Source organism: Mytilus edulis, chromosome 9 (assembly GCF_963676685.1).
Source record: "Mytilus edulis chromosome 9, xbMytEdul2.2, whole genome shotgun sequence".
NCBI classification, from domain to species: Eukaryota; Metazoa; Mollusca; class Bivalvia; order Mytilida; family Mytilidae; genus Mytilus; species Mytilus edulis.
Genome location: NC_092352.1, coordinates 48,279,451 through 48,307,440, shown reverse-complemented (window position 1 = coordinate 48,307,440; position 27,990 = coordinate 48,279,451). Strand labels below are relative to the sequence as shown.

At 31.3% G+C, this 27,990-nt stretch overlaps 1 protein-coding gene across 2 annotated transcripts; it reads right to left on the bottom strand.

Moving 5' to 3' along the window:
* Window positions 1–142: 142 nt before the first annotated feature.
* On the bottom strand, window positions 143–27,173 carry LOC139489732 (sushi, von Willebrand factor type A, EGF and pentraxin domain-containing protein 1-like). Of its 2 annotated transcripts, none has more exons than XM_071276489.1 (26): window positions 27,071–27,173; window positions 23,357–23,444; window positions 21,966–22,164; window positions 21,351–21,506; window positions 20,533–20,665; window positions 17,677–17,798; window positions 16,311–16,493; window positions 15,518–15,700; window positions 14,473–14,751; window positions 13,917–14,126; window positions 13,352–13,528; window positions 12,269–12,757; window positions 11,533–11,694; window positions 10,531–10,692; window positions 9,700–9,880; window positions 9,129–9,322; window positions 8,290–8,445; window positions 6,432–6,665; window positions 5,948–6,118; window positions 4,921–5,112; window positions 3,982–4,266; window positions 3,258–3,449; window positions 2,625–2,780; window positions 1,535–2,050; window positions 966–1,065; window positions 143–389 (listed from the first exon to the last, which is right to left on the bottom strand). In XM_071276489.1, the coding sequence occupies exons 2-26, from the start codon at window positions 23,432–23,434 to the stop codon at window positions 272–274; spliced, it is 5,028 nt and encodes a 1,675-aa protein (XP_071132590.1). In that variant the 5' UTR covers window positions 23,435–23,444; window positions 27,071–27,173; the 3' UTR covers window positions 143–271. The 2 variants fall into 2 exon arrangements, with proteins under 2 accessions (XP_071132590.1, XP_071132591.1); XM_071276490.1 differs by having other exon boundaries at window positions 1,535–1,696.
* Between the last annotated feature and the right edge of the window lie 817 nt (window positions 27,174–27,990).

Sequence of the window (27,990 nt, the reverse complement as noted above, 5' to 3'; positions counted from 1 at the left end):
TATTAGCCATTGGAATTTTGGCGGTAAAATGTTCTCTCTTGATTTTTCATAGCTTTATCATTGACCAGTTAAAGTTCTATTAAAAGATAAATAAAATGTTACAAGACTTTTACAAATGACTTATAATTATACATGTAAAAGATTTATAAAAAGAAAAATGGGGCATTCAAATGGATAAAAAAAAATCTGACAAAAATTCCAAAACATGACAAGCAGACATCCTTAATGTAAATCTGTTTATGATATCTTTATGATTTCTGTTTGTAGAACGTTAACATGTACTAAGAGGTGGTAAACCATAGACATCCGGTTTTACTGATAGAGTTGGGTTAACCATATTTAAGCTGGCAATGCTGTGTCGTTTAGTAAGCTTGTGTCTATTTATCCTCCTGAAAAAAATGATATATTTGATGCAAATATAGAATATCATGTTTGATTAAAACAGTACAAAAGTTGTATATGACTGACCGGAACATAAGTGAGTTAAAAGATGCCGAAGAAAGAAGCAATTGATTTCAAAGGAAACTTTCCTCGTTTTACTTATGGTTTTATTTAAAATTTTGTTTTTAAATTTATTTTGTATGTATCTTAGAATGCTACACGATCATCGATATTATGACTTTTCATAGCGAAAGTTATTAAAGCATTCATGTTGATATATTTTTACTATTTTGTTTAATTTTGGATTCTTTCTTTTTTTCGGTGTCCTTTTTGCTGTTTATATTTATTTTCATTTGTCGTTGTTCTCCTTTTTTTAGACAATTATTTTTCTATGTTATCAGTTGAATTTATATTGAAGACAAAGAAATCGTAACCTATTTTGGCTGCTAGTATATCTAACTTCTACACTGAAGTATTTCATATGCTGATGAAAAGTAAGCGAATTTAGAATGTTATGGCAGATGTTATGTCTATACAAATTACAAAAACAGATGTAAATATGAATTAGGTAAGTGAAAACAAACCTGACATATTTTCTGTATTTAAACAAGGCCACTGACGTTACTATAATTGTTGCAATTAATAATACTACAATTATAACTGGAATGATAACTGTTGTTAAGTCTGAAATGATAAAACAGACAAAAAACCTAGTAAAAACAAGAACATATATATTAACCGATTCCCGTCAACTCAGCATTTATTTTTGGAAGAACCACCAGTTATGACTGAGAAAAAAAAAAGAAAACCAAAACTTTATATATTTTGAAAATATAGAAATAGCAATATTTTCAACAACACATTATCTAATTTGGATATGCCTTATTATATTTACTTTTCACATCAGATAGAATATTCTTCAGGATCTTTAAACGTCTATCCTGAATTAAATATGTATTTTTTTTTAAATTTTAACCTATTATGTAGTAATTTTACTTTTGCATGTCCTAGCTGATTTGAAGAACTCTAAATAATAATACTTGTGACAAGGCTGATTATCATTACACTTTATCGTGTTTGAACAGGATCTCCTCAACATGTTACTATTATGCAACAAACAAAACAAACTATAAAGAAACGTTTAATGATTTACAAGAATTATCTTCCTCATCTTCTGGTTTACTATCAGGTGAATAAGACACTTTAGACACACTGTTTGTTGTACCAGAGAACGTAGCAGTTGTACTAGATGTTGAACTTGTAGTAGCTGTACTGGTACTCAATGTGGTAGGAGAAGTTGATGCCGTGCTAGTTTCTGAAAGAATAGAAGTTGTACTAGATGTTGAACTTGTAGTAGCCATACTCGTACTCGATGTGGTAGGAGAAGTAGTTGCTGTGCTATTTTCTAAACGAGTAGGAGTTGAAGTAGACGTTGAACTAGTAGTTACTATACTCGTACTTGATGCGGTAGGTGAAGTTGCTGTGCTATTTTCTAAACGAGTAGGAGTTGAAGTAGATGTTGAACTAGTAGTAACTATACTCGTACTCGATGTGGTAGGAGAAGTAGTTGCTGTGCTATTTTCTAAACGAGTAGGAGTTGAAGTAGATGTTGAACTAGTAGTAACTATACTCGTACTTGATGCGGTAGGTGTAGTTGCTGTGTTATTTTCTAAACGAAGAGGACATTATATCTTATATAAAAATTAATGAAAAATAGAGTAAATCAGATAGGATATTAACCCATACAAAAGCAAATTTGAATATTTTAAAACTTTTCAAAAATTTCTCACTATATATGCGATCAGAAGTGATTACTTACCTATAAGATAGCTGAGAAATACAACGTAACTAATTTTTTTTTTTTAATTTTTGTTAATTCGTTTGAATATCATAATCAAAATATGTTCTAACAATTTTATAAAAAAATTACAATCGAGGAGTTATGATTGAGCTGTTTAAGCTAAATAGTCTATTCAAATTAACCAGTGCACAATTAGAAGTAGATTGGACCTATTTGTAACAGACTATTTTCATATAACCAACTATTGACTCTGGAATTTAATAAATTCAACAGGTCAACTAGTCAGCGTTATCACTACCAGGTACTTGGTCAGTTTAAAGCAATTTAAAGAATTTAAATAAAGCGAACAATCAATACAATTTGGGGGAAATTTTTTTAAAATCCGGAGTCAAAAGTCGGTAATATGAAAAGTCTATTCCGCTAAGCCTTATTTGACACTAACCTGAACAATCAGTTACATTTCTGGAAGCTGTATACAGTGTAGTGTATCCGTTTGGACAAGCTTCACATTTCTGCTGACCCGTTTCATTCTGGTATGTACCAACAGAACACAATATGCAAAAACCGTCACTCCAATAAGTACCAGTTGGACATGCAACTGAAATAAGTTAATTCAGAACTTTCAATTTCAGACCGATTATTAAATAACTGTCATGTTAAAGATCGATCTAATCATGTTACAAACCAGGCGATTTGTACCAGTTGATCGATAGTTTTTCTTTTCTAAAAACATTTTTTAACTGTTGTTTCAATATTAAAAAAAACAAAGATGTGGTTTGATTGCCAATGAGACAACTCTTCACAAGAGACCGAATTGACAGAAATATACAACAATAGGTCATCGTACGACCTTCAACAATGAGCCAAGCCCACAGCGTATAGTCAGCTATAAAAAGCCCCGAAATGACAAATGTAAAACAATTCAAACGAGAAATCTTACGGTCTCATTAATGTACAAACAGCTGAGTCTCACATTACAAATGCATTTCAATTTATAACGTGTCATGTATTTAAAATCTGTTTTGATGCTGCCTACAAAGTCTTTAACAAATGTTTTATATACAAAAACTCTTACCACATACTGCTTGATATTCTACTTTTCCTGGAGAACAGCTAACAGTAGACGTTAGGTTGATATTTGAAAAATTTGTTGTATATACGTCACCATTCACATTTATAGTATAAAAGTCCGTGTTGTTGATCATTTGCTGTGCTGTTGTAACTTGGTTTATGTATATATTTATAAGTTCAGCTAGTTCTTGTGAAACTGGAAATAGAAATTCACATGTGAATGACATTAATATGGTTTGTCTTTAAACTTTATAACTATAATTTTCGAAAGACCGCCTCTACTTATCGTAGAAAAACACGTAAAAGCTATATGTCCATTACAATAAACGTCACAGTACCGAAATTGCAACTCTTCAAGAAAAATATCTGATGAAATCTTACAGGTTTTCTAATAGTCTAAATAATTTTTAATCTTATGATTTGACATTATACACGTCTTTCAACATAGGTAAATATTCAAAATATATACCAAAACGTTAACAGTATATTTATCAACAGCGCAAGCATTACCTAGAAAGCGACGTTCTCAAAATGTCAGCTTTTATAAATGATCAAACTAAATGTAACAGAGATCCATTTCTTAAAATATAAATAGTAAGCATGAACTAATGTCACATCGTTCTAGATATTTGAGGAAAGAAAACCAAAACGCCTGTTATTCTATTTTTAAGAGTGTGGATTTAAACATGTATGCGATTCAAATCAACCAATGTTAAAACAATGAATACCTATTTTTGATGCATAAAAGGCTTCCATATCCAAATTATTACTTTGGGAAAGCGTTGATGTGAAAGTAACAATAATTTCAAGTTCTGATGTAGATCTTCGTCGTCTGCCAATACCACTACCACAGTCATTTGTATCTACCGATACTTGACATGTTGCACTTTCAACGCACTGTAGACTTTGTATTCGAGATGTCAGTTCATTCTTTATTTCATTTATATTTGTGCATGCAGATGAGTCATATTTGATTGCGTACTTGGTTTGAAGGCGTATTGGAAGACCAATTGCTGTTAAAAATTTAATAAGAGATGCATTTTTATTGATTTCTGACAGAGTTCAATAAATTACAAAAATATACCAAAAGACATTTTAATATCGAATGATTAACCTTATTTGAAATACACAAATCAGAAAATATATGAAAACAAAATTGTTACGCATTAGTAAGAAGAATTTAACAAGTATCTGAGTGGAGTGGTTCGTCTGCTATAGATAAGGCTTACTGTAAACCAACTAATTTTCTCGGATTATATAAAAAAATATTTTGAATATGTCGTCGATATTATGTTATTTAAATCGTCTCTTAAATGAATCCGCTAGAAGCTGGAATATCGCGAATAGATATCACTGTTATATTGACAAAAAAACGGCTGACTATGAAAAGATATTTTCGTTTACAGTTTTTTGCTTTTTACCTCAAGCATCGTATAAATAATAAAAATTTGAATATTTGTCGTTGCAGTATAAAATATTTCTTGATTTTTTTTCAACTCTTACAACACATTTAATTTTAAAACAATTACATATTATTGAATAAAATTGGTTGAAAAGGTTCTTCTACTGCATTTAAATTTTTAAATCACCTTTAAACAAAATGTCTATTATGTAAATCTACTACATTTAAAAAAAAGAAAAATATCAATTATCTTTAAGTTACTCACGAGCACAAGCTGGCGGTGTATCAGACCACATATAGTTGGTATTATTTCCACATTCATATATATCATTTGGTGGATGTTCAGGTAAAAATACATAGCCATCTTTACACGTCACAATGCATGTTATGTGTTCATTAATTATTGTACAATTAAAATCGTTCTTGAACTGTTGTATTTGATAGTATGGTTTACAAACTATAAAAAAGTAAAACAATAATTGTATACATATTATAATATATGAATATAAAATTATATGACAGAAGCCGAAAATCAGTATCAACATTGAATTAAACGATAACGGCATATAAGCAAGACGAGTGTCGAAATGAACAAAATTAATGATAAAACAAACTAGTTATAGATGCCAAGAGTTCCGTCTACAAAAGACTCAACAATGGCGCTCAATTCAAAAAAGTAAAGTCGTCAAATAAAAAATGAAGTTGAAGAGCAATGAGGACTCAAAACTCCGAAAGGTTTTGTCAAATAAAACGAGGTGATCATTTTTAGTTTAAGTATTTTGAAAATATTCCAAGTTTTATAAACAGTTAATTCATAGTCATGACCATATCAAAGATGATTAATGACAGCACTAAAATGCTGCCATTAATGTAAGTGAACTTATACGGTACGTATGGATTTTGCCTATTTTTGAAGGACGTGCTTATTTCTATTGGTGTATGCTTCACCATACTTTTGGTTTTGAAATAGTTGCCTTAACTTTGCTTTCCCTTATAAGCAGTCATACTTCATCTTTTATATCTTTAAAGACGTTTTTTATTGTAAGTGTAATAATGGAAGAAAAAAGGGGAGAGTATTACTCTAAAACAAAAACAAAACGTTTTAAATCCACCGCATGTCAACCATTATTGATGCATATTTAAAAGCGCATATAATACTGCTGTTTCTGCTTTTGCAATGTTATAAGCAATCCTTGCATCAAGTTATCACATCATCATGGCAGTTTTATGCTAATCAGAACAGAGAATATTTATAAATATATAACCATATTGAATATTAAAAAAAGTAGTACCTGGACATGGATCAGTATTACAATTTCCGATATCAGTGTCACTTCCAATGCAAAATTGTCCCTCTGGTTCAGGAGCAGGACTATCACAAAATCTAACACGTGATCTAGTCCCACCTTCACATGACTTTGAACACTCAGACCATCCTGAATAGGAACTCCAACCACCATTGACTAAATCATTTTAATGTAGAGAAAATATTGATTTGTATTCTTAGAAAACATGACTTCTTACAATATATCCACACCAGAGCTCTAAAATAATGTTAATAAGTAATCAAAACATATCTCTTTTTTTCTAAACAGAAAGTTTTATTGATTATTTCTGTATTAAAATTAAGGTTTAAAATTGAAAACTATACGTTATAAATTTTATGCGTTCGAAATGCTTTTCTGTAACAGACGAAGATTTTTAAAAAGACTTTTAAGAATATATATTCATACTGCTAAGCTTTTCACAAGAAACAATGTAGTTCAAGGTTATTACCTATTTCTTTTTCACAGAAAGGGCCTTTGTATCCATTTGCACATTGACAAGTATAATTTGTTTGTTGGCTTTCACATGTTGCTCCATTGGTGCAGTTATTTCCGATACAAAAGTCTGGTGGTGTCTGACAGTTACTACCTCTGTATCCATTTAGACAGGTACAATTATAACCATTTTTCTTGTTGTAGCATATGTTACCGTCCCCACATGGATTTGAAATACACTCGTTTATTTCTGAAATTCGATAATGATCTTAATAAAATAAGAAGGAATCGTGTTCAATAAGATTTAATAACAGATGTTCTGGATATCTGCAGTTATTAAGATTAAGGGTGCTCTTCCAACAATTTTTTGGTGAATATTCATTTAATTCACTGCGCATAACCCATTTATACAATTTAATAGTTATTCGTCAATTTTTGTTATTGTGTCTTTAATGTTTTATAACATAGGTAACGTGTCGAAACCAATCTCAACCTAAACAGTTTACAATTATTACACTGCATTAAGATGATTAGAGATATTTCATTTCTTTTTTATTTAGATTAATGGAGGTGTGTTTTGTACGTCTTCAATAAAAATCAAACAAAAAGATAGCCACATGACATTGAACATTACCTTTAATCAATAAACTTCATAAATGTTAGACTGTAAACTGTGCAAAGTCTTCAAAACATCAAGATAATATGGACATTACTATTTGCAGTACATATTAGATATCATTGAATTGTTTCTTTTTGTTTTTCTCTTAAATTAATATACACAGTAAAAAAAGTATTGCAACACCTTGATTTTTTAAACCTTGAAAAATCAGCCTAATATTTGGATAGGATATGATAAAATATCTGTAAAATAATATTGAAACATAGTTAATGATAACATTGGCACTAAAACAAATAAAAAAATGTATAAAAAAATGTTTTATCTAACCACAGTTTTGATAACAAAATGAAGTATTTTTTGTACAAAAAACTGTAGTCGAACGATATTTCAAAATTAATCTTATGATGATTGTTGACATCATGGTTGATCGCCATACGCCAAAAAATAGTACTACGGGCAGCCTCTATTCAAACGGATTAACGCCTCTCTACGACTTCTGATTCCAGCCACCAATCGACTAATTTGTTGCTGAGGTCACCGCAATCATTCCTGATTATTCCTGGCATTGTTTATTTCATGACGTGTTTGAACTGGGATGTCCTTTTGTGCAGTTTACGCCCAATAGTGTCCTACATATGCTGGATATGATTCAAATCCGGGCTATGATCGGGCCAAGGAAGATAAACCGAATCCATTGGAACAATAGATCTTCCTCCACGATGCTAGTTTCCAACTTTGGCGAGCTCTGCACTACATTGGATACGGGCCACTTTATGTCTGTTCGTAAAAAAGGTCCCCGAAATGGTCTTGTCGCACGATAACCAGTAGCGGATTTCGATCTCGAGCAATTCTTGTTTAAAGTCTCCTGTATGGCAACCACTCTCTTTTTAGGACTGTATTGTTTGAATGGGTTTCCTTCTGATCCTACTTCATTATGCTTTATTTTCTCTAGCAGATATTATAGGAGGTCTTCTTGATCTAGGAAGGTCTGTAACATCGTTTGTTGCCTGATTTTTACTCTACAAACGACTTATAGTGGAATGTAGAACTCCGAGGAAAATTCAAAACGGAAAGTCCCTAAACAAATGGCAAAATCAAAAGTTCAAATACATCACACAAATGGACAACAACTGTCATATTCCTGACTTGTTGCAGGCATTTTCTTATATAGAAAATGGTGGACTAAACCTGGTTAACTAAACCTCTTACTTGTATTACAGTCGCATCAAATAAAAAGTTATTACATTATTCTTACCATCACATTGAGATTCCAGTAGTTCAATATCACTGTTGCCAATGGTCAGGAAATCCGACATTGTGTATACTGCATCTGTGGTCACCGGTGTACAAGTTCTAGAATAGATATCTGATGTGATATTTGTGTGCAGTACTAACCCTGACAAGTAAATTTCTGAAAAAAAGAAACAAAACCTACGTCAACATTTGAAAACTCATAAATTTTGTAAGTTATTATAAATTCTAAAATTATATTGAAGGAGTCAAAAATTTATCAAGTAGGATTTCGGGTTAAGAATAGGCGGGAAAATCCAAAGTGATGGTCAAAGTAACTATAAATAGTAGTGAACTCGAGTTAAGCAGAACCTGTTGCACCGGTCGTGTTGTTTATGAATGTACATTAATTCGATGATAAAAATCTATTTTGATAGGTCATATTCAAGAAGAAGAGGATTATGCTCACACGACATGATACATAGCTACATTCGTTACTATATCCATGTTTGGTGGACTCATTATGCATGACTGTGAGGCAGGAAAACTATTATGGAAATCACAATATACATGTATTAAAGATTATTTGTTTTAAATTGCAAAAACCATCAACCATAAATAACGGTAATACATTTTCAAGATTAAAAACAATTGAAGATAGCTTACAGCATGTATCAGAAAATAAAAACCAATGCATCTTGAACACATCTACTTCACATTATCGTTAATCAAGTGTGTTAAATTGCATTTCCACAAATCATACTGTTTGTTGCAGAAAAGCTATGCATATTAATTAAGATCTATAAAAGATTAAGGTTCCAAGTGTGTTCTTATTGTACAGACTATACTATCATTGATACTTACTATGCGCTGGGGAAAACATTTCTAATTTAGCTCCAACAGTTAGACTACCGTCTATTCCACCAGAAAACACTTTGGTTAATACCACTTCTTCATTCACATGCACTTTCAGCTCACTCTTTGACTGGATCCATGCACACATAACTTTGATCCAAGTCTTAGATTTGAATTCGTCAAGTGATTTAAAGTCATTTTCCCTAAAACAAAAATATACTATAATTTGCCTAACACTGTTAGCATAAACTTGATATATAAGAAAATTTAAGAAAAATAGATAAGGGCCAACGATAGTTGCCGATCTTGAAACGGTATCAATTTATTTAGAATACTACAGTACACAAAATAGGATGATAACGATATTTAATGCGAGGAACTTAATTGATTAGGTACATATACTGTCTTTGTACTTCAAATTTAAAGTATTTAAAAAAAGTACATTAGCAAATAAATATCATTGACATGGTTGTTTTTAAATTCTTAGGATATCCTAATTTTTATCAGTTAAGTTTTAATTCCCGTTGTGCAATCGATTTGCGTCTTTTTTTCTATAAAATGTATGGTGTTTCTCACTCACCCAGAATGAGAAACAGTCATTGTTTTTCCAATATCAAATGTGAATCCATTTATTTTGATAGTGATAAATGAATTACAGTTTTCAAGGCAAAATAACCAAAAGCTAAGTGCAAAATCAGTGGAACTTGTAGTTACTGGAATAAAGTTGATTTGTGTATCTTCGGGAATCATGGCATCAAAATCTGAAATTGATGAAAATCAATAATTGTAATGATTTATCTTGAAACAGTAAAACCAAAAAGTGAAGACAATGATATTAAGTTATTTTGTTATTTATGATAAAGACTATAAAGCCAAATTTATTTATTCTAATCGTATTTATTTTGGCATTTTTTTTTATTACTTTGCTCATATATTCTTCCGATTTTTAATTTGGTACATATGACTTAAAGAAATCGAAATTTTTAGTATTTTGGCTTTTTAACTGCTGCATAATGTCTGATACTAAACGCTTACTTTGAATATGTTTTCCAACTATGTTTTTTTGTCATGTTGATATTAGATTCACGACATTCAAATGTGGACACATTGCAAAATAAATAATATTTTGAATACTTGCAATGCACAAGTTATAGTATAATCACAGTGTTGTAATCATTGTTTATGCATATATCAAATATAAAATCCTGAGAAATATCCTCTTTTCCCCTCCTTTAACAAAAGCTTATACATGAAGTAAATACAATGGTAAAGGCAAGAGCATATAACAGTAAGCATCTTAAAGAAAAATAAGCTACAAAGTATTTGAACTTCATGTATCACATTAAATATCTTTCAAAGCTCTCCCTAGGACTTATCCCAAAAAAACACTTTTAAATCGTTTGATAAATACCTTTACAATCTGAAACATCAGTGGCACCTAGAGTTGTGGTAAATTTTCCCTTGGTACACTTCAAACAAGTGGATGATCCTTTTAATGGTTGATATTCCCCAATCCCACAAACTGAACAAGGAACTACACGAGTATTAGAGTACGTTCCTGGTTGACAAATGTCTAAAATAAAGTAAATAGCATAAATACATTCATATAAGCATAAGATACCAAAATGATTCATTTTACAAGTGTTATGTTTCCGTAAAATAAAAATGCATCAACAATTACAGTTAATACATAGATGAATACTTTTTCTAAATGAAACTTGGGTTTAACGTGTACTCTTAAAAGACTAAACAAATTTTCTTTCGTTTGTTAAGTAAAATTCTGTTGACTTGTACTGTTTACAATAATTTGTTATTTAAAATTTTGTAAAAACGTAAAAAGGCTAAAACATCAATGCTAAGACAATGTCTTTTTTTTCGATAAACATGTTGTAACATCTCAAAAATCAAAGACGTACTTTTTACAATAATTTGTTATTTAAAATTTTGTAAAAAAGTTAAAGAAAAAAGCTTAAACGTCAATGCTAAGACGATGTCTTCTTTCTCTTCGGAGTTCACTTCTTCATAATTTATAGTTTTGTAATATATTGTACTTCTACACTTGAAAAGAAACCTCTATCATGCTTACTGGGAAAATCTCTCTTTACATTATACACTACAGATAATTTCTAAATGAGATCCCTTTCGTAAAACATTCAATGACATTCACGGAACCAGATGCACATTAAGTCAATCAATGTCTCTACAGTGTCATTTGAAGCCAAAATACTTGAATATCCAAAATATATTCAAAAGTAGAATAGCTAATTGAATCTTGACATACCATTTAATGAAGGTTTAAGATAAAGAGCGACTCCTTTGTTATTTGTTATAAACAAGAGCATTTACTTGTTTGCTTTTACTTACTACTTTGCCCCTTTAACTACATTGTACTTAACTAATTTGATACACGCACCTTTGCAATCAGAAAGACTGCTAGACCCGACTTCTTCAGTAGACATATCAGTAGGACATTGTTTACAAGATGCTTGATATTCTTCATCTTGATAGAAACCTATGGCACAATCCTGACACTCCTCGGCTGTTTTTAACAAATAGGTACCTGGAGCACACCCAGCTGTACATAAAGCAAACAAAATTCTACTTTATCATAAAAATAACAACACAAGCGATTCAAAGTACATTTTCAATGCTTAGCATAAATGATGATACGGAAAAGATCTGAAGAAAATTCATTGTAGCACCCTCCTTTTTGACGTTCATCTATTCTGTCAGTTTTTGGTTTTTTTATCCTGTTTTTTATATCGTCTTAGTATTTTATGAGAATTAAAAATCTGTCCAAAACGTCTGTTGCCTAAAAGGTATTAGATATGGCCATCGTCGATATTTTATGATAATTATATGATCCCATGTTGTCATGAAACCATTATATGGAACATATGGTGGGTATATGATACATGCTGGTGTATTCATATATATCATAGTTTTGTTTTTATTACCTATGCTATAATTGCTGTTTATGATTTTTTCGTCTCTATGTTATGGGTTTTGATATACTACTTTGTTCATATGGTATTATATCTGTTCTGGTTAATAAAAAGGCTGCATTATATAAATTATCGAAAAGATAACAACTTTTCAGTAGGCAAACGTTCTTACAAATGATAGTTCAAATTTCAGAATTCACTTACAGCACGTATCTGTGTAGTAATTGGGAACAGAACCTTCTTCACATCGCATAGAGCTGTACGAAAAAGCTACCGTCGCTGGTGAAAGTCCATTGTAAACAAAAGTACCGTTTGTTGACATTTCTTCGAGTGTTTCACTAACAGCAATTATTTTGCCATCATTGTCCCAGTAGTCGCCCTCATCAATCCACTCCATTGTTAAAGAGAAAGTCAATGTAATTGCATTTGTTGATCGCGCGAAGAGTCGCTTAAAATATGTTCCTTCGCTATCTCGTCGTCTTCTTCCTGTTGTAGGTCCACATGTAACAGTTACATCGCTAATGTTGCAAAATGTCGGACAGATATTAGACCAGTTTCTATTGTAAGCCAAGTCTTCCATAACAGTTATAAAATGTTCTTTGATTCCTTGCTGAACGGTTGTGTCACTGCAGTCTCCGGAATAAAAATATATAAGCTCTCCGGGTAATACCACCAGGTTCGGATTTCTTCTTTCTATTTATATAAATAGACATGATCAGAGATAAGCATTTTGGCTACTTAGCTTTGATATATTACGTATTTTAATAATTTACTGGTGCATTTGAATAGAAAAAGTAAAAAGTCTACTTAACTGAAGAATTCTAATAATATGTTCATATTTATGAAATTTAAAATGAACTAGAAAGGTAAAACAAAAACAACAACATATAAAACCGAACGATAAGCCGCAACAAAAACCCCAAAACGAACATAAGAAAAATGTATTAGTTTTTCACTTCATGTAAACCGGTATCAATTTTATATCTTGGTCATGAGATAACACATATGTCATATGATTTCAAAAAGTAAAAAGAAACTTTACACATTTTTCGATAAAGGAAACAATAAATATATCAAATAGTTTAAGAAATGTGCTAACGTGCGACTAATAATAATTAAAACACACACTAAATAAATTCGACTGAATACGATTATCTATGATCAAACCACTTGAAAGTCGTAACCTCCATTTTATTTAAAAGGATTTTTAGTAGTTGAAAAAAGGTCGATAAAATTGAGTTTAGTGTTTCTCAAGAAATAATACTTATAACATTAAGAATAAAGTACTTGTGCAGTTTGGAGGCATCCCATTAATCCATTCTTGTTCATCATTACACACGAACTCTGAAGGGGGTTTCAGAGGGGTCTGGAATCTGTCATTGCAGGCCATTGTGCAAATTTGATTTCCTAAAACTGTCGAACATGCAAGGGCGCCATTGGCCGGAGCCGGTAGGTCTGGACACACTAATAATAAACAATTGTTTTATAAAAATACAGAACATTTAATCTTTGTTAAACGAATTTTTAAAATCATAAATGTAAGAGCAAATTTTTCAAGTTCAATTTCATAAAATATAAATGAAAGAAGATGTTATGGATATAAATATCAATAAAACTAAAAAGACGTAGAAATGTAGAACTAGAACGAAAGAACAGTAGATAAGTTGATGTTTGAAGCTTTCAATCGTAGTGAATAAATTTAGAATTAACACTGTTTTTCCATTAAAGCGCATATATCGTCATTACACAAGTAGACATACAGTGACAAATGTAAATAATAAATGCTAGTGATTATTGACTGTGGTATAAAATATGCTATAGTTTAAACATTGTTAAAATAAGACAAACTTACTCATTTTCTCGCAGAATGATTCCGTATCATTAGCCCAAGCCCATATTCCATGTTTGCCACTTTTATCTAACTCACAAGAGACACTTTCATTGCCTTTAAGAATGTAACTCAGGAAGCAAGTGAAAGAACAGAATGATCCATATGTATATCCCGTTGGACATCGCGAGATTAAAAATTTGTCAGATGGCATCAATGGGTCGCACGAAATAGCTGTAAAATACGATATTATAGTATCTCATTTTTTTGTATAACTGACATAGTATATTGATCTTCATTCTTTTAGGGTTCTTCATTAAAATAGATGTAAACTTTATTTTAAAAAACATACAAAAAGAAATCCATCAAAGTTTATTTCTCTTCAATATAATGCATTTAAAACGCTTTTCTGAAGTAAATGAAACTTTTACGAAAGTGTTTGATGTAAAGAGGCTGCGATTTAAAATTTGATATATTTTTAAAAAGGGTCTACAAAAATAATATATCCGTCTAATATTGGCCACAGGTAGCTGATCATTCATTTTCTTTAGCAAATACAGTATGATTAATCAAAGCATACTTTCAATGATGACATTAAAACTGCAAAATGCTGTAAGTCCATTTCCATCCTTGGCTTCATATTTGATAAGATGAAATCCTTCAGAAAAATCCGACCCAGGTTGTAATCCCTCTACTTGTTTTAATAGAGGTTCACTTTGATCACCACATGCTTGACCTTGTTGAGAATTGTCAATTATGATTGGTTTATTCCATGTTACATTTGTTGCCACGTCACTTCCTCTATCAGCATAACGGATAATGGTGGTTGGACAGTTGACAAACTCAGGCGGTTCCGCATCTAATTGAAAAAGTTCATATATTTATAATTCAACTCTAATTGAGGCTAAACATGATATTTAGCTTACTTGATTTATAGCATCAATTTAAATTATAAAGATTCACTCTCATCAATTTAATATGTGTATAAGTTACATGTTGTAAATAAATTTGAAATGATAATTTTTGGGTTTATGAATTAGTTCATCATCTTTCGCGTTTCTTGCTTTGTGTAATAATTTTAAGCATATGTATAAATGTATAAATGCCTAAAAGGTGCCTTACCGTTTGAAAAATTTGGGATCATTTCGTCAGGATACAAAGGTACATAATTATTCGAATGTTGAATAATAAGAAATGGAACGCCATTTTGTTGTTCTGATATATATATATCGAGAAGTGAGGAGCGTTTGGGCTAATATTGAAGGGTAGTTGTTAGAACGGGTTATCTTTTAATCAATGACAACGCCATGAGAACCTTGTCTGTTTGTTTTGTTTATAAAGATGCATTTTTCTCTCAGATAACTTTTGTTTGTTCATTTTATCTTATAAGATCTTATAACAATTGATTTTATTAAGATAAGAAACCCCATAGGGTGACTTGGGAATAGAAGTCAGTCTCCGTCTTCCTCCGACCGACATTTACATATTAACCATACATTTGATACGAATAAGCTACATTTGATATACATTTTAGATAGTTGATACCGGTATTAGAGCAGGTTTCCTAGGAAAATCCAGCATATGTTGCACATTTCAAATAAATATATGGTATAAAGAATTTGAACCTTCACAGGCAAGTATGGTATTTGTTCCTTCCCAGCTGTCTCCATTGCATTTCAAGTATCGACTCATCTCTGTCTCGTACCCAGCATTACACTTCGGATAGCAAACAGAATCATATTCATATAAATCATTTGTACAGGTATAGTTGCCGTTGCAAGGTGAAACCGGAAGTGAACATTTCTTTCCTAAAATGCAATCAATGTATTCAGTGAAGTACAACACTCGTAAACTTTTATATCTAATATCTTAAAAGTATAATAAATTGAATGTCATTCCGACAAACTTTTTTTTTGGAATTATTGCATTTGTGGGTATCACTGTTTTTGTTCTTAAAAAGAACTATGGGATAGTATCACATCTCTTGTTGTTCTTTGTAAAATGACTTGATTATTTGGGGGCTTTTTACAGCTTGACATTTGTTAAAGACAATCCGTTAATTAGTGCAGACAGTATAAAATTTTGATCATGGTATATGTGATGAGTTTATTTATTCCTTTCATACTTTTTCATCATTCAAATGTTCTTTTGAAATTTCCACTTGGATATGAATTTGATTTGCATTCTAAGATTTATTAAGTAAACGTTTAATAAACAATGTGTAACCATATTACAAAGATGAAAGCTATTGGCGTGAATTAAATATATATGTATGTATATTTTGGCAAAAAGAACTCTAAATATGCATTTTTTTTTAATTAAACCCGGCTTTGTAAGCAACCAACGTAGCCTTTTCAAAGTTTTAATGTTATAGATATTTATGATTATTTATAGATATAAACGTCTTTCAATATTTACTTTCACATTCAATCTTCCCACTGGAGAAGGATGTGCCTTCACATGTTTTTGTTGATTCGCTATCAGATGTTAATTGATACCCATCATTGCAATGAATTTGACATACACTTCCATAAATCTTATCTCCAGGATCACATACAGCAAATCCATTTTTTACGTAAAGACTCTCACGACAGTAGTTCACTAAAAAAACGTAATAATAATTTAAGTATAAAATTTAATTTGATATATAGTAATACGACAATCAATTTACAAATTCTATCATGATTATCTTGATAAAGGATTTCTACTCACAAGGAAGCTATTAAACCAATAGTTCCAAATGGTGAAGTTGAAATCATCCCTACGTAAATTTTACGGACGCCATCACGAGTTGGCTGACCGTTATGAAATAAACGTTTCACAGATGATATCGGTTATGTTCCTTATGTCGCAACTACAATACCCTTCCCTTTTCACGAATGTAACCTACCGAATTAGACTATTTACCGGATTTGTAAAGATAAGCAACACGACGGGTACCACATGTGGAGCAGGATCTGCTTACCCTTCCGGTGCACCGGAGATCACCCCAAATTTTTGGTGGGGTTCATGTTTCTTAGTCTTTAGTTTTCTATGTTGTGTCTTCTGTACTATTATTTGTCTGTTTGTATTTTTATGTTTAGCCATGGCGTTGTCAGTTTATTTACTATCTATGAGTTTGACTCTCCTTCTGGAATCGTTCGTCCCTCTTTTACAAATTCTTTCATATTCATAACTTCAGCTTGAGAGTTGTTTCATTGGTACTACTATCCCATCTTATATATATATAATATATTATGAACACAAATGTGATAAGAAGGAACACTTAACTACTTTAAGAAATCCATTAAACGGCAAAAATGAGAGAATGTTAATTGAAAAAACATACGAGTAAGATCTAAGATGTTCAAAGTTAAGAAGCAGACCTCTGGAAAAGTACCATCATCAGGTATTAGAACATATCTTCACCTCAATTACATCTCATAATGCGGACCTAACAGTAAGAATTCCATTCCAGAATTTCAACGGAAGTAAAATTTGTCTGCTGGAAATATTTTTTTGTGAGTATTAAAAATGGGGTTTAAAGTCGTGTTGGTTGCATTGGGCTGATTTTTAGATACCAAATGGATGTCAATCTCAAATTTGGGACAGTAGAATTGACATTTTGTTACTTTAAATTTAATAGGTTTTAGAAAAAAGTTAAAACTGAAATAAGCATGACAATTGTAGCGCAGGTTTTCCATTCGAAAGCTATAATTCTTGATAATACATCAAACAGCAATGGTAAATTTCTTATCAAACAATCTGATTCTTTGATTAAATTTTAAATGAATTTGTTGCTTACCCGTTACTCGAAACCCGAGACTACAGACTCCCATGTTCCCATGAACGTCAGTGGCAGTATAAGATATTATATGGTAACCATGTTCAAATAAAGATCCAGATGGAGGCTTTCCACCATTTAAGCTAAAAATTAGAACATGTTTTAACTGTTATCAATTTTAGGAATGATTTACTTTAAAAAGTTAAACAACTGTTTCCAAAAAACACTTTACATTGAATCTCATATATAGCAAAAGGTGAAAAATATTACAAAAGATGACGAACAAATACCTATTTTTATACTAAATTGATCACCTTAATAGAGTGCATCGATTAAATTTGGAGAAAAAAAACAGTAAACAAAAAAAAAATTGCATTAAACGTTTCAAACTTATTCATATCCACTGTCTTGCAGGGAATATGCTGGTTTAATGATAATCTTACTGTGTTGTATGTAACACTTCTATCATATGGGTAATCATTGCACGTGAAAACTTTTTAATCATTTTTTTTAAACTATCAGTAATATGATATGTTATATGTTATATGTTATATTTTTGTTATTATATATTATATGTAATAACATACTGATTAAAAAGAAATGCCGGGTATGTATTTCTAAGACAACAAAAAATATTCATCCAAGTAACAAAAGATATTTAGGAGTCAACCTAGTTACGATCACTAATAATTACCAAGCTATCATAAAAAGTTTTGAAACTTTTGAATAATTCGCAAGTCATTTCAATTATTAGCGACCCGCACTCAATTCTAATCCACAAGACAGTCAACGCATCTTTTTTCAGACCGAGTTGACCAAAGAAGTTTGAGCCTGTTCTACGAAGTTTTAATGCTTCGACTTTTTTGTATTCGACTTATTAAACATATGCATCGAGAGTACCTTGTGAATGTTATTCGACCAGAAACGCTAATGAAGGTAAAATCGATTTCCAGTCTATAAGAATAACACTTTTTATCGCTATTTTGTGCATTTTTCTTTTGATCTTTTTTTGTGATAATTTTCATATCATGCTTCTTGCTTGAGATGGAAAAAATATCGCTAGAAACTAAGGAGGCCACGTGGCGTTGCTAACGAAATTGACATGAAATTGACAACGTCGTCATAGGTAAAATAGCGATAAACAGATTATCATTGGTCATCTCAACTCGATAGTACCAGCTCAAGCGAGAAAATCAATCTCGTTGAGATGATCAACGATAATCTATAATTATACTGCAATTCGGAGTTCTACTATACAGATACAGCCCTATAGATATCGCTATGCTGTATCTGTATACTATACAGATATCGATTTAAAGCTCCGCCCACTGTCGTACTAAGTTTTGTATTAACCTGCATGACGTCATAATGTGTATTGCAGTCGCATTCCAATGACGTATTAATTGCGAATGAACGATTACTTTTATACGTTCTTTTTATTTTCAAACATTTCTTTAGAGCAATAAGAATCACACCAATTTTCTGATAACATACACACATGAACAGCAGTCTTTTTTGCAATGCCAACTATCCATTTCAAAACTTGAATGCACGATTGTGTAACAAAAACACCCATGTCAATTTCAGCATGCATGTTTAGTGAATGTCGAGTCTGAAGCGTAGGACAACTCGTACACTCCTGTTTCAAATTGGACAATGTTTTGTTATTTGTTTTTACTGTTGAAATGTGTTGTTATGTTGAAATAGATAATTATTCACCCTGAGCGATGAATTATTGTTGACCATTCGAGATTTTTTTTTTTTTTTGCAAACCCGTCTTCAGCTGAATGTGTGATTACTGTATCGTATTACTACACGGGAGGGATTTCAAATCGAAAATAAATGCAAAACATGTGTTTTTGTGTCTTTCAAAACACAAATAAAATACAGAATTAATTGCAGTATAAAGACAATAACTGTTTAGTGTCTTTAAATATCAAATATCAGCTGTATTTGTACCCGGCTCGAAACAGGTGTAATAGCTCGCTAAAAGCTCGCAAACACATCGTTTCCTAGCCTCGTACAAATACAGCTGATATTTAAAGACACTAAACAGTTATTGTCTATACAATCTTTTGTCACCTATTCCGGATTAATCTTCATTAGGAACATTTTTAATATAAGCAACAGTAGTATACTGGTGTTCAAAAATCATCAATTGATTGAAAGAAAACAAATCCGGGTTACAAACTAAGGCCGAGGTAAACAAATCAAACATAAGAGGTAAAAAATGCAACAAAAGAAACACTGAAGTGACGCCCAACATACATATAGACTACATGACATATCTCTGACACGGTACAGGACATTTCAAGAGAGAATGGTGGGTTGAACCTGGTTTAATAGCTAGCCAAACATCCCACTTATATGACAATGTTAAAAAATATTGCTAAAATGACAGAAATAAAGCACATTCATACGCAAGAACTCTCATCGCAGATCTTAAGAAACGCACAAACATATCATATTATAGTTGAAACAACATTCAAAGGCAATATTATAATTATTTGGACTACAAACGATAAGACATACATGTATCACATTATCAAACCAAAACCATACTAAAAACATCAAAAATAAATACATGAATGTTGGATGTACAAATTAAATACCGAAGCACGTCGTAGAGCAATGCAAATTCGCACTCGGTATAACAGTCATATTCGGGAACAAGTCACGTCGGTACTTAGCAGATCGAAAATGTTAAAATGTGCAGAAGTGTTTGAAGCTATGTGGTATCATGACTACACTTTTTTTTTCTACAGCTCCGTGTTCATATAGTTACGGTGACGTATGTAATAACTCATACACAATTGGTGATCCTTTTTCTTTTTAATTAATCAGATTAAGATATGACCTTCATAAATTATAATATACCTAACAGAGTCACCTTCTGGGTCAGAATAAGAAGGATGATTCCACGTGACAGCAGCACTCGTAGCCAATGGTTCGGCGAAAATATTATCTGATGGTTGAGGGGATCCACATGTAATAGATGGTGGCTTATTGACTAAAATGGAATGAAATTTCTATTTTTTACCAAGTGCTTTATATATGTTTACCTTTTAATCAAAATCCACTTAATCTTTAGTTGATGTGCCATTATCTCAACGGTCTTTTTTTACACAGAATTGACGACGATGTGAATTACTTACTTGAAACTTTGATGGAGTCTCATACAACGATATAAACGAAATTACTTACAAAATACTTTTTGTTGATTCAGAATTGAGCTGAGAGTAGTCAAAACATGTATATAAAAATTGTCAATGAGACTTATTGTCACTATTCCTCGGAGACTAATTCAAGAAGTAGATAATTTGACTTTACTTTTACACAAAATCTAAAAATACAACTCTTGAAATAAGAAAGAGTATAGACAAGACAATTCCGTAATCAGTGAGAATTCAAAAGTGTAACGCACATTCAGAGAGAGTCGGAGTTTATTATAATTTCATTAGCACGAGTGCAAACTTTACAGTATTGACACCAAGAAGTTGATTGGATTCTTTAAAAAAAAAAGACTGAAAAGCTCCTGAGTTGTTCATCCCAAATGTACAGAAAAAATATATAATGAACTTTAGATATTGAAACACCAAACAATTGGCAAATTGAAATATGCAATGCAACATACATTTGAGAAAAACATTTAATTTAGTCTATGTAGAAATATAACTTGATAACATAGTTCTTACTTATGACTTCAGGTTCATTGCTGCAGAATATGAGACAAGCTACGAATCCAATTGCACCACCAATTACACCTCCAACAGGACCGAAAGCGGCTCCAATTCCAGCACCCGCTGATGTCATTGCTACCATTTCTTCTGCCGATGCCCTTTTAATTCTGCCTATCAATAAACAAGAATAGAGAATAGTTGGTAAAAGTAGAGTTTAATTGTCAAATAAAAACAAAAAATGGAGAAACAATAGTTAAAAAAAAGATAAAGATAATGATTAATGAGTTCCTACGTAAACACAAAGAATAGAGAAATAGGAGGAAAATAAAGAAGAGAAATAACTTCAGCCTTACAAAAATAGCAGAAGTTATGCCCCCATATTCTACAGGACGACCACACGAAAGCCGTTAGTTTTCAGTTTACCTTGAATTTACTTATTATATGCTCACTATTTTATTCATTTACAGCGACTTCTTATGCTGTTCTATAGATATACATTTTAACATACTTTGAAATGTTCCCCATAATACTGTTACATCATAATTTGAAATAGCGTTGTGAGTCGTATTGCTATTATGTTTACCTTTACTCATTCATACTAATTTAAAACTATTAGATTATTCCAAATACCTTGATGTTTTATGTTTGACATATACAAATAACCATAGTAACAGTACATAGTTTTTATGATTTCATTACTACGGGACAAATCACAAGTTCCATTGTTTCGGATGATTCCATTCTCTACTGGTACATTGCAGACTAAGTTGCTCTCATCAAAAGATTCAACTGAACATGTTTGGCTTTCAACATTTCGCATCTCAAATATCTAAAGAAAACAATAATTATTGTAATAATGTAAACATCATTGATTCTTTATATTTATGCATCGCTATGTCTGTTTTTATTGGTTAACTTGGAAGCCTTAATGGTGACAATATGTTGAGCCATTTTGTATGTACATTATCAGCTCTTAATGCAATATCATTTTTGATGACAATTGTAATATTTTCATAGCTTGGTATCTTAAAAAGTTTAAAACGTTGCCGTATTAAAATCACAAATGATACTATTAACGCTGCTTATGAAAGAGGGTCTAGATGGAGTTTACAGAATAGAGAAAAAAGGGCAAAAAGAATAGCGAAAAATTGGCAAAAAAAAAACCAACTAAAAAGAGAATAATAGGGATTTACGATATAGAGAATATAATTAATGGCCAGAATTTACAAAGAATAGAACGAAATTGCTTAAAAAATATCGAGATCCTCATGGAGGTAGATCACAAGTATAAACTTTTTGAGACAGAACTTCCTTATAATTTGCCAAAATAAAGATTTTACTATGCTTTTTTCAAAACATAAAAAAGCATGGGTCACCGTGTTATTTTTCAAGCTATGGGTCGTTGGAAATTGCCTAAATTTGGTTAGACTGTTCATGAAAAATACATTTGTGTGCATAAAAAAATTCTATGAGATAGAATTTTGAAATAATTTGTAAGAAGATAGGTTTTATAATTATGTTCAAAGAAAATAAAAAGAAAAAATGGTATCACCGAACTCGTTTTCCTGCTACAAGTAAAAATTAAAAATAAATCTTATTAGTCCAGTATAATTTTTTTACTAAAAGAGTTATCTCCTCTTAAATGGCTCATTTGAAAAAATGATTCTGAAAACAAACAAAAATGATATTTGTTTAAATATTTTCTATAATACAAAAAATCAACAAGTTTTCTTTATATAAATAAACAGTCTAACCATTAAAATGCAAATCTGTCTTAAATTTGCCCAGATTTGGGCAAATAACTAGACCGATTTTGTACTGTGATTGTACAATCCAAGATGGCGGTATACCATAAGTCATTCATCAATAGTGTTCTGTTGTCTTTTGATCCAATTTTTGAAATCTCTCTCCCATACTTTTATAAGTCTTTAAAATTTAGGTATGCTAGAAATTTTGTTCTATATTCAAGCTAATATGAGTATACATCGGATTTCCATAACATTGTATATGCATTTACTTACCACGTTATTCAATACATTACTTCCAATCGTCATGGAGATTGACGCAATAAGTGTAATGCTATAGTGAAGACTTTTCATAGTAGGTCTGCTGTAAAAGGTAAAGTAAAACGATGGAACATGATAATTAGGAAAAGTAAAATGTGGTATTACAAAACTGCATGAAAGGATATCTAGCATCAGTCGGATGATTCCAGATATGATTAGGAACTTCTGTAGCAAACTCAGCACACAAAAGGTGACCAGAAAATATCAGTATAGTTAGTTGTGGTCTTCTTCCGACCCGCAGCAAAACTCTTACCAACGTAGACCGTCATTTCGGTTGTGCAGTGTGATACGCAACCACGTTCGATCAGAATGTTGACGTTAATTCCGATGCCTCGTGTAGAGAGAGTCCCAAAAGTAATACAATCATCAAACACTAGAATTTAATGCAACTCTTATATGTTTGAGACTATTTACTATGAAGTCCTAAACCATTACTTGGTTAAGTTGACTATGATAAAATATAGTAATACAGTTAAAGAAAGTATATTAAATGTAAAAAATAATTTTCAACTTTTTTTAAAAAATTGTATAAAGGTATAAAAATAATGAATAGTTATTTTTCAATATGTATTTGAATTTTATATTTTGAATAATTTAGTCTTTTTCACCTATAAAACGTAAATATAAGGAATAATTTTGAATGGTGACAAATAAGGGGAAGTAACTCTAGTTCAGTTTGTAACCGATGGTGCAATTTATTTACGACCTAAGGTAATTGGTGTTAATTAACAGTGTGTTTGACACCAAAGCTGTCAAGTGAAGCCATGCACTTAATGGGTCACTTAATTTGACAGTTTACATAGCTAAATGAACTTCCTGTTCATGGAAGAATTACGAATTTGCCGGTATTTCAAAGGAATATTACTTATGAAATCAATCTCAAGGTTAAGAAATACGGGTGAAATCGGTTCATTTTCGGAATTCCCGGGTTATTTCAATGACCCGGCGAGTGTTCCGGGTGATCCCTCACAATTGTGAAAATCTCGGGTCACACCCGCAGAATACGGGTCAGTTGACAGGTATGCGAAGTACTAAAAATCGGATGACCGCAAGTTCTAGCAGATGGTCGGACAAGCACTTGTCTAAGAAAAAAATCACATCTCTATACCTGAAAGTGAAGATAATGTACAAAGATATTTCTTTCAGGGACAAGTTCGTGCATGGATGATAAATTAATGACAGGGAATTCAACCTCACCGTAATAACTATAATATTGTAGTGATACAAATCAGTTTACACTGGTTTGTTGTTATATATTATATTAATACGTGTATATTACAGTTACAAGTATATATAACTTTCATGCATTTGTATATCGTTCTATTCTACTACATGTATATATATATAATAGTGCAGTGCAATTGCATGGTGGACACTCTTCTGAAATAATTTTTTTTTTCAAATAGAATGGGTTGTATTTTCCCGCAAAAAATGTTTAATCATCCATGCAGAGCTATCCTTCCTTGGTATATCAAACGTTCTTGGAATATTCATCCGCATGCGTGTGCATAGATATTAATGATTTTTTACTAATATGTTTATACATACAACAAAACATTTTAATATTATTAAAATTATCTTCTTTAAAAAGTATTTGATGAGTATTCATTGAAGAAATGAATTTATAACAAGCGATAAGGAATGTTAGTTTGTACTTGATGATGTCTACGCGGTTAAAAAACCAAAAACGAAAGTTATATAATTGAAATCTAGGAAAAAGCAATACATCGGAATGCCATTTTAAAGAATGTTTAAACCAGATAGTAAATGAAAGAGAATAAACTTAGCATTATTATAAAAATAATATTTTATATATTAAACCCCACTTCCTTTAGACATGTTAGAATTATTGACTTTTTTATTAAAAGGTATTTGGAACTTAGGACAGAAGTCTTATTGTAATGTAACATGGACACTAAATATTGTAATATTATAGATTTATCACTTATGTCTTTGTGTCTATTTGATTAATCTTTTGTATACTATTATTTTTTATTTAATTTGTTGTTTATTGTTTGTTTAAACTTGTAATGCCATAAACAGTGTAAATGATTAATGACAATTAATAAAATTATTATAATTATAGTGAACTCTTAAATTTTCCGCCGGGGTAGGGGAAAGGGAGAGGGAGGGAGGAGAAGGATTTAAAATTTTAAGCTTGCCTCAGTATGTATATTTATTAAAAACTTTCAGGGCAATTCTATAAGTTATGAAGATGTTGTTTTTCATGAATCTTGATAATGAAAAAAGGCTGCAACGTGAGTTTTATTATCATGTCATGTTATGAGTTCACAGAGAAAATAAATGCATCATTTGTTCATACCAAATATGGAAAACTTGCTACTTGGCAGATGGAAGTCTTGGCGACTGATCAGGGGCGGATCCAGGATTTTGGAAAGGGGGGGGGGGCTAAGTAATAAACGTCATTTTTTTTGGGGACCTTTTTTTGGGACCTTTGTTTTGGCTGAAAAACATAAAACAAGTAAAATGCATTTTAGTTTAAGTGTAGAGGTTGGACATTTTTGGTGCCGTATTCTCTCCATTAATTGTCTATTATAATATGATTGAATGGATCCAAAGCTATGTACTATTTAATATTTAATGTGGGATTCGTCAGTAAAAAATGGAATTTACAATACGACCGACACGAAGAAAGACAAACACACAATTTTTATTTTTGTTTGGTTGAAACGTTTCACACAACAAGGGAAGCGAGGGTTTAGATCAACCAAAGGCTACGAATAGATCGGAAATGACAATGAAGTTGTGAATAACGGTCGACACATGGAGACATATTGGCCACATTCAGCATGGAGGTTGCAGTCGAGCCTTGAAAAAAGTATTCAGTATATCAGTTCGGCGGAGCAGACATTATGGTCTTATATTGGATTTACATGCAACACCCCAAAAAAACAGATTTAGGCCCGTTTTTTACTCATCATCTTCATTAAATGCTAAATAATCCTGTTGAAAATACTTTTTTTAATAGCAAAAAAAGTGAACAAGATGATTATTTTCGATCCAGATACGGTAAATAATATTGCTGTGGAACTTTTTTTTCACTAGAGTGTTATAAAGTTTTACTTTCTGTTGGGTGGAATTGTGAAAAAGAAGTAAATTTATACGTTCTTGCTCATTGCTTTGTCGCTTTGAAGGCGTCATGCTTGTTATCCTTAGCATAAGCAATGTGTTACTGTAATTTTAATTTCAAAATGACTGAGTGGAGTTTTTTTCGAAGTACTAGTCAACCCCACCGTAGCGAATCACATAACTTTGATATAATCAATAATATATTGCAGTAAATACAAGCGAAAAATATCTTAATAAGGAAAGGATTGTCGCATGAAAATTAAATACACGGCAAAGTTCACAAAAAAAAACCCGCAAGCAAAAAAGGGGGGCGTACGCCCTCTACGCCCCCTCTGGATCCGCCACTGCTGACTACCAACTGCAGTTCTTAAGAGTTGCAACTGACAATAAAAATAATAAAATTGAAGACTTCTTTAGGAAAGTTGTCACAGAAAACTATACATGCAATATATACATATATGTATATAAATTTCTTTTTTCATTTTATAAAAGAAATATTTTTATTCAAAAAATTTCTAATCGAAAAGATGTTCACATCAACTTAGACAAACTTACCTTTAAGAAGTAAAAATTACTTACTGTTCTTTAAACGTCTTCTCAAAACAATAAAAGCTGGTACAATAACGGTTAAAGTGATTATCAGGAAGTTGTTCTAGTTCAGTGGTTATTAGCCTTTTAAATAAACCGCATATACATGTAAGAAGTGATCATCAGTATTTAAATATATTTGGAAATTTTCAAATAATGCTATTACATCTGTATTAATAATAGTTTGCTTTTTAAAATCAGATCACAGTTGATAAAAAGACCTAAAGGAAGTTCACTACTCTGTTACAAAATAACGAACCTTAAGAAAACTGTAATAAATTATTCCACTTATTATTCATTATAGTTAAACTAAAATAGCTGACAAAATGGAAGTTTCGTGTCCTTGTTTTCGAGATATATACATTGTAAGACATACATTTTTGCTTGAAATGATTCTCTCTAGAAGTATCTTATATGTAGCATTGACACCGTTTTTCACCTTAAAAAGTATGAAAATAAGGGTTTTATGTGATTTTAGACATGGCTTTTTATAATAGAATTATAAAAAGTAGAGGTTAGCGTGTAAATTTAATCAATGGCACTACATGCATAAAACTAGAGAGTTCCGAATATCTGATATAAATTCAAACACAAGTTGAGCGAGCACCCTTTTAAGATCCATTAGATTTTTCTTTTGAATTTACATTTTTCATTGCTCAATGTTTTGTGTGTTATAAAGCAAGCTGATTTATGAAATTTTTTCAGATACATGTACAAGTAAAAGACCACTCCAACTACTAAAATCTATTTCCCTCCAAAATCATCGACAAAAAGTACCTAACAACTCATGGATCATGCAGCCTGACAAAGTGCAGCGCATTGTATGCCTCTTCCAAGTAATTCAGCTTGGACATGTGTTTTCGTTGTTATTAGTATATCTTTTTTCAAGGATGGTATCGTCTGCATCTTGT

What these genes read in the sequence shown, in the direction of transcription:
- LOC139489732 (XM_071276489.1), bottom strand. Translation starts at nt 23,434, where the DNA reads ATGAAAAGTCTTCACTATAGCATTACACTTATTGCGTCAATCTCCATG. An exon ending in ATGACTGTTTCTCATTCTGG is followed by an intron (nt 9,323 to 9,699) that starts GTGAGTGAGAAA and finishes TTTTTGTTTTAG; the next exon opens with GGAAAATGACTTTAAATCAC. An exon ending in AGAATATCAAGCAGTATGTG is followed by an intron (nt 2,781 to 3,257) that starts GTAAGAGTTTTT and finishes AACTTATTTCAG; the next exon opens with TTGCATGTCCAACTGGTACT.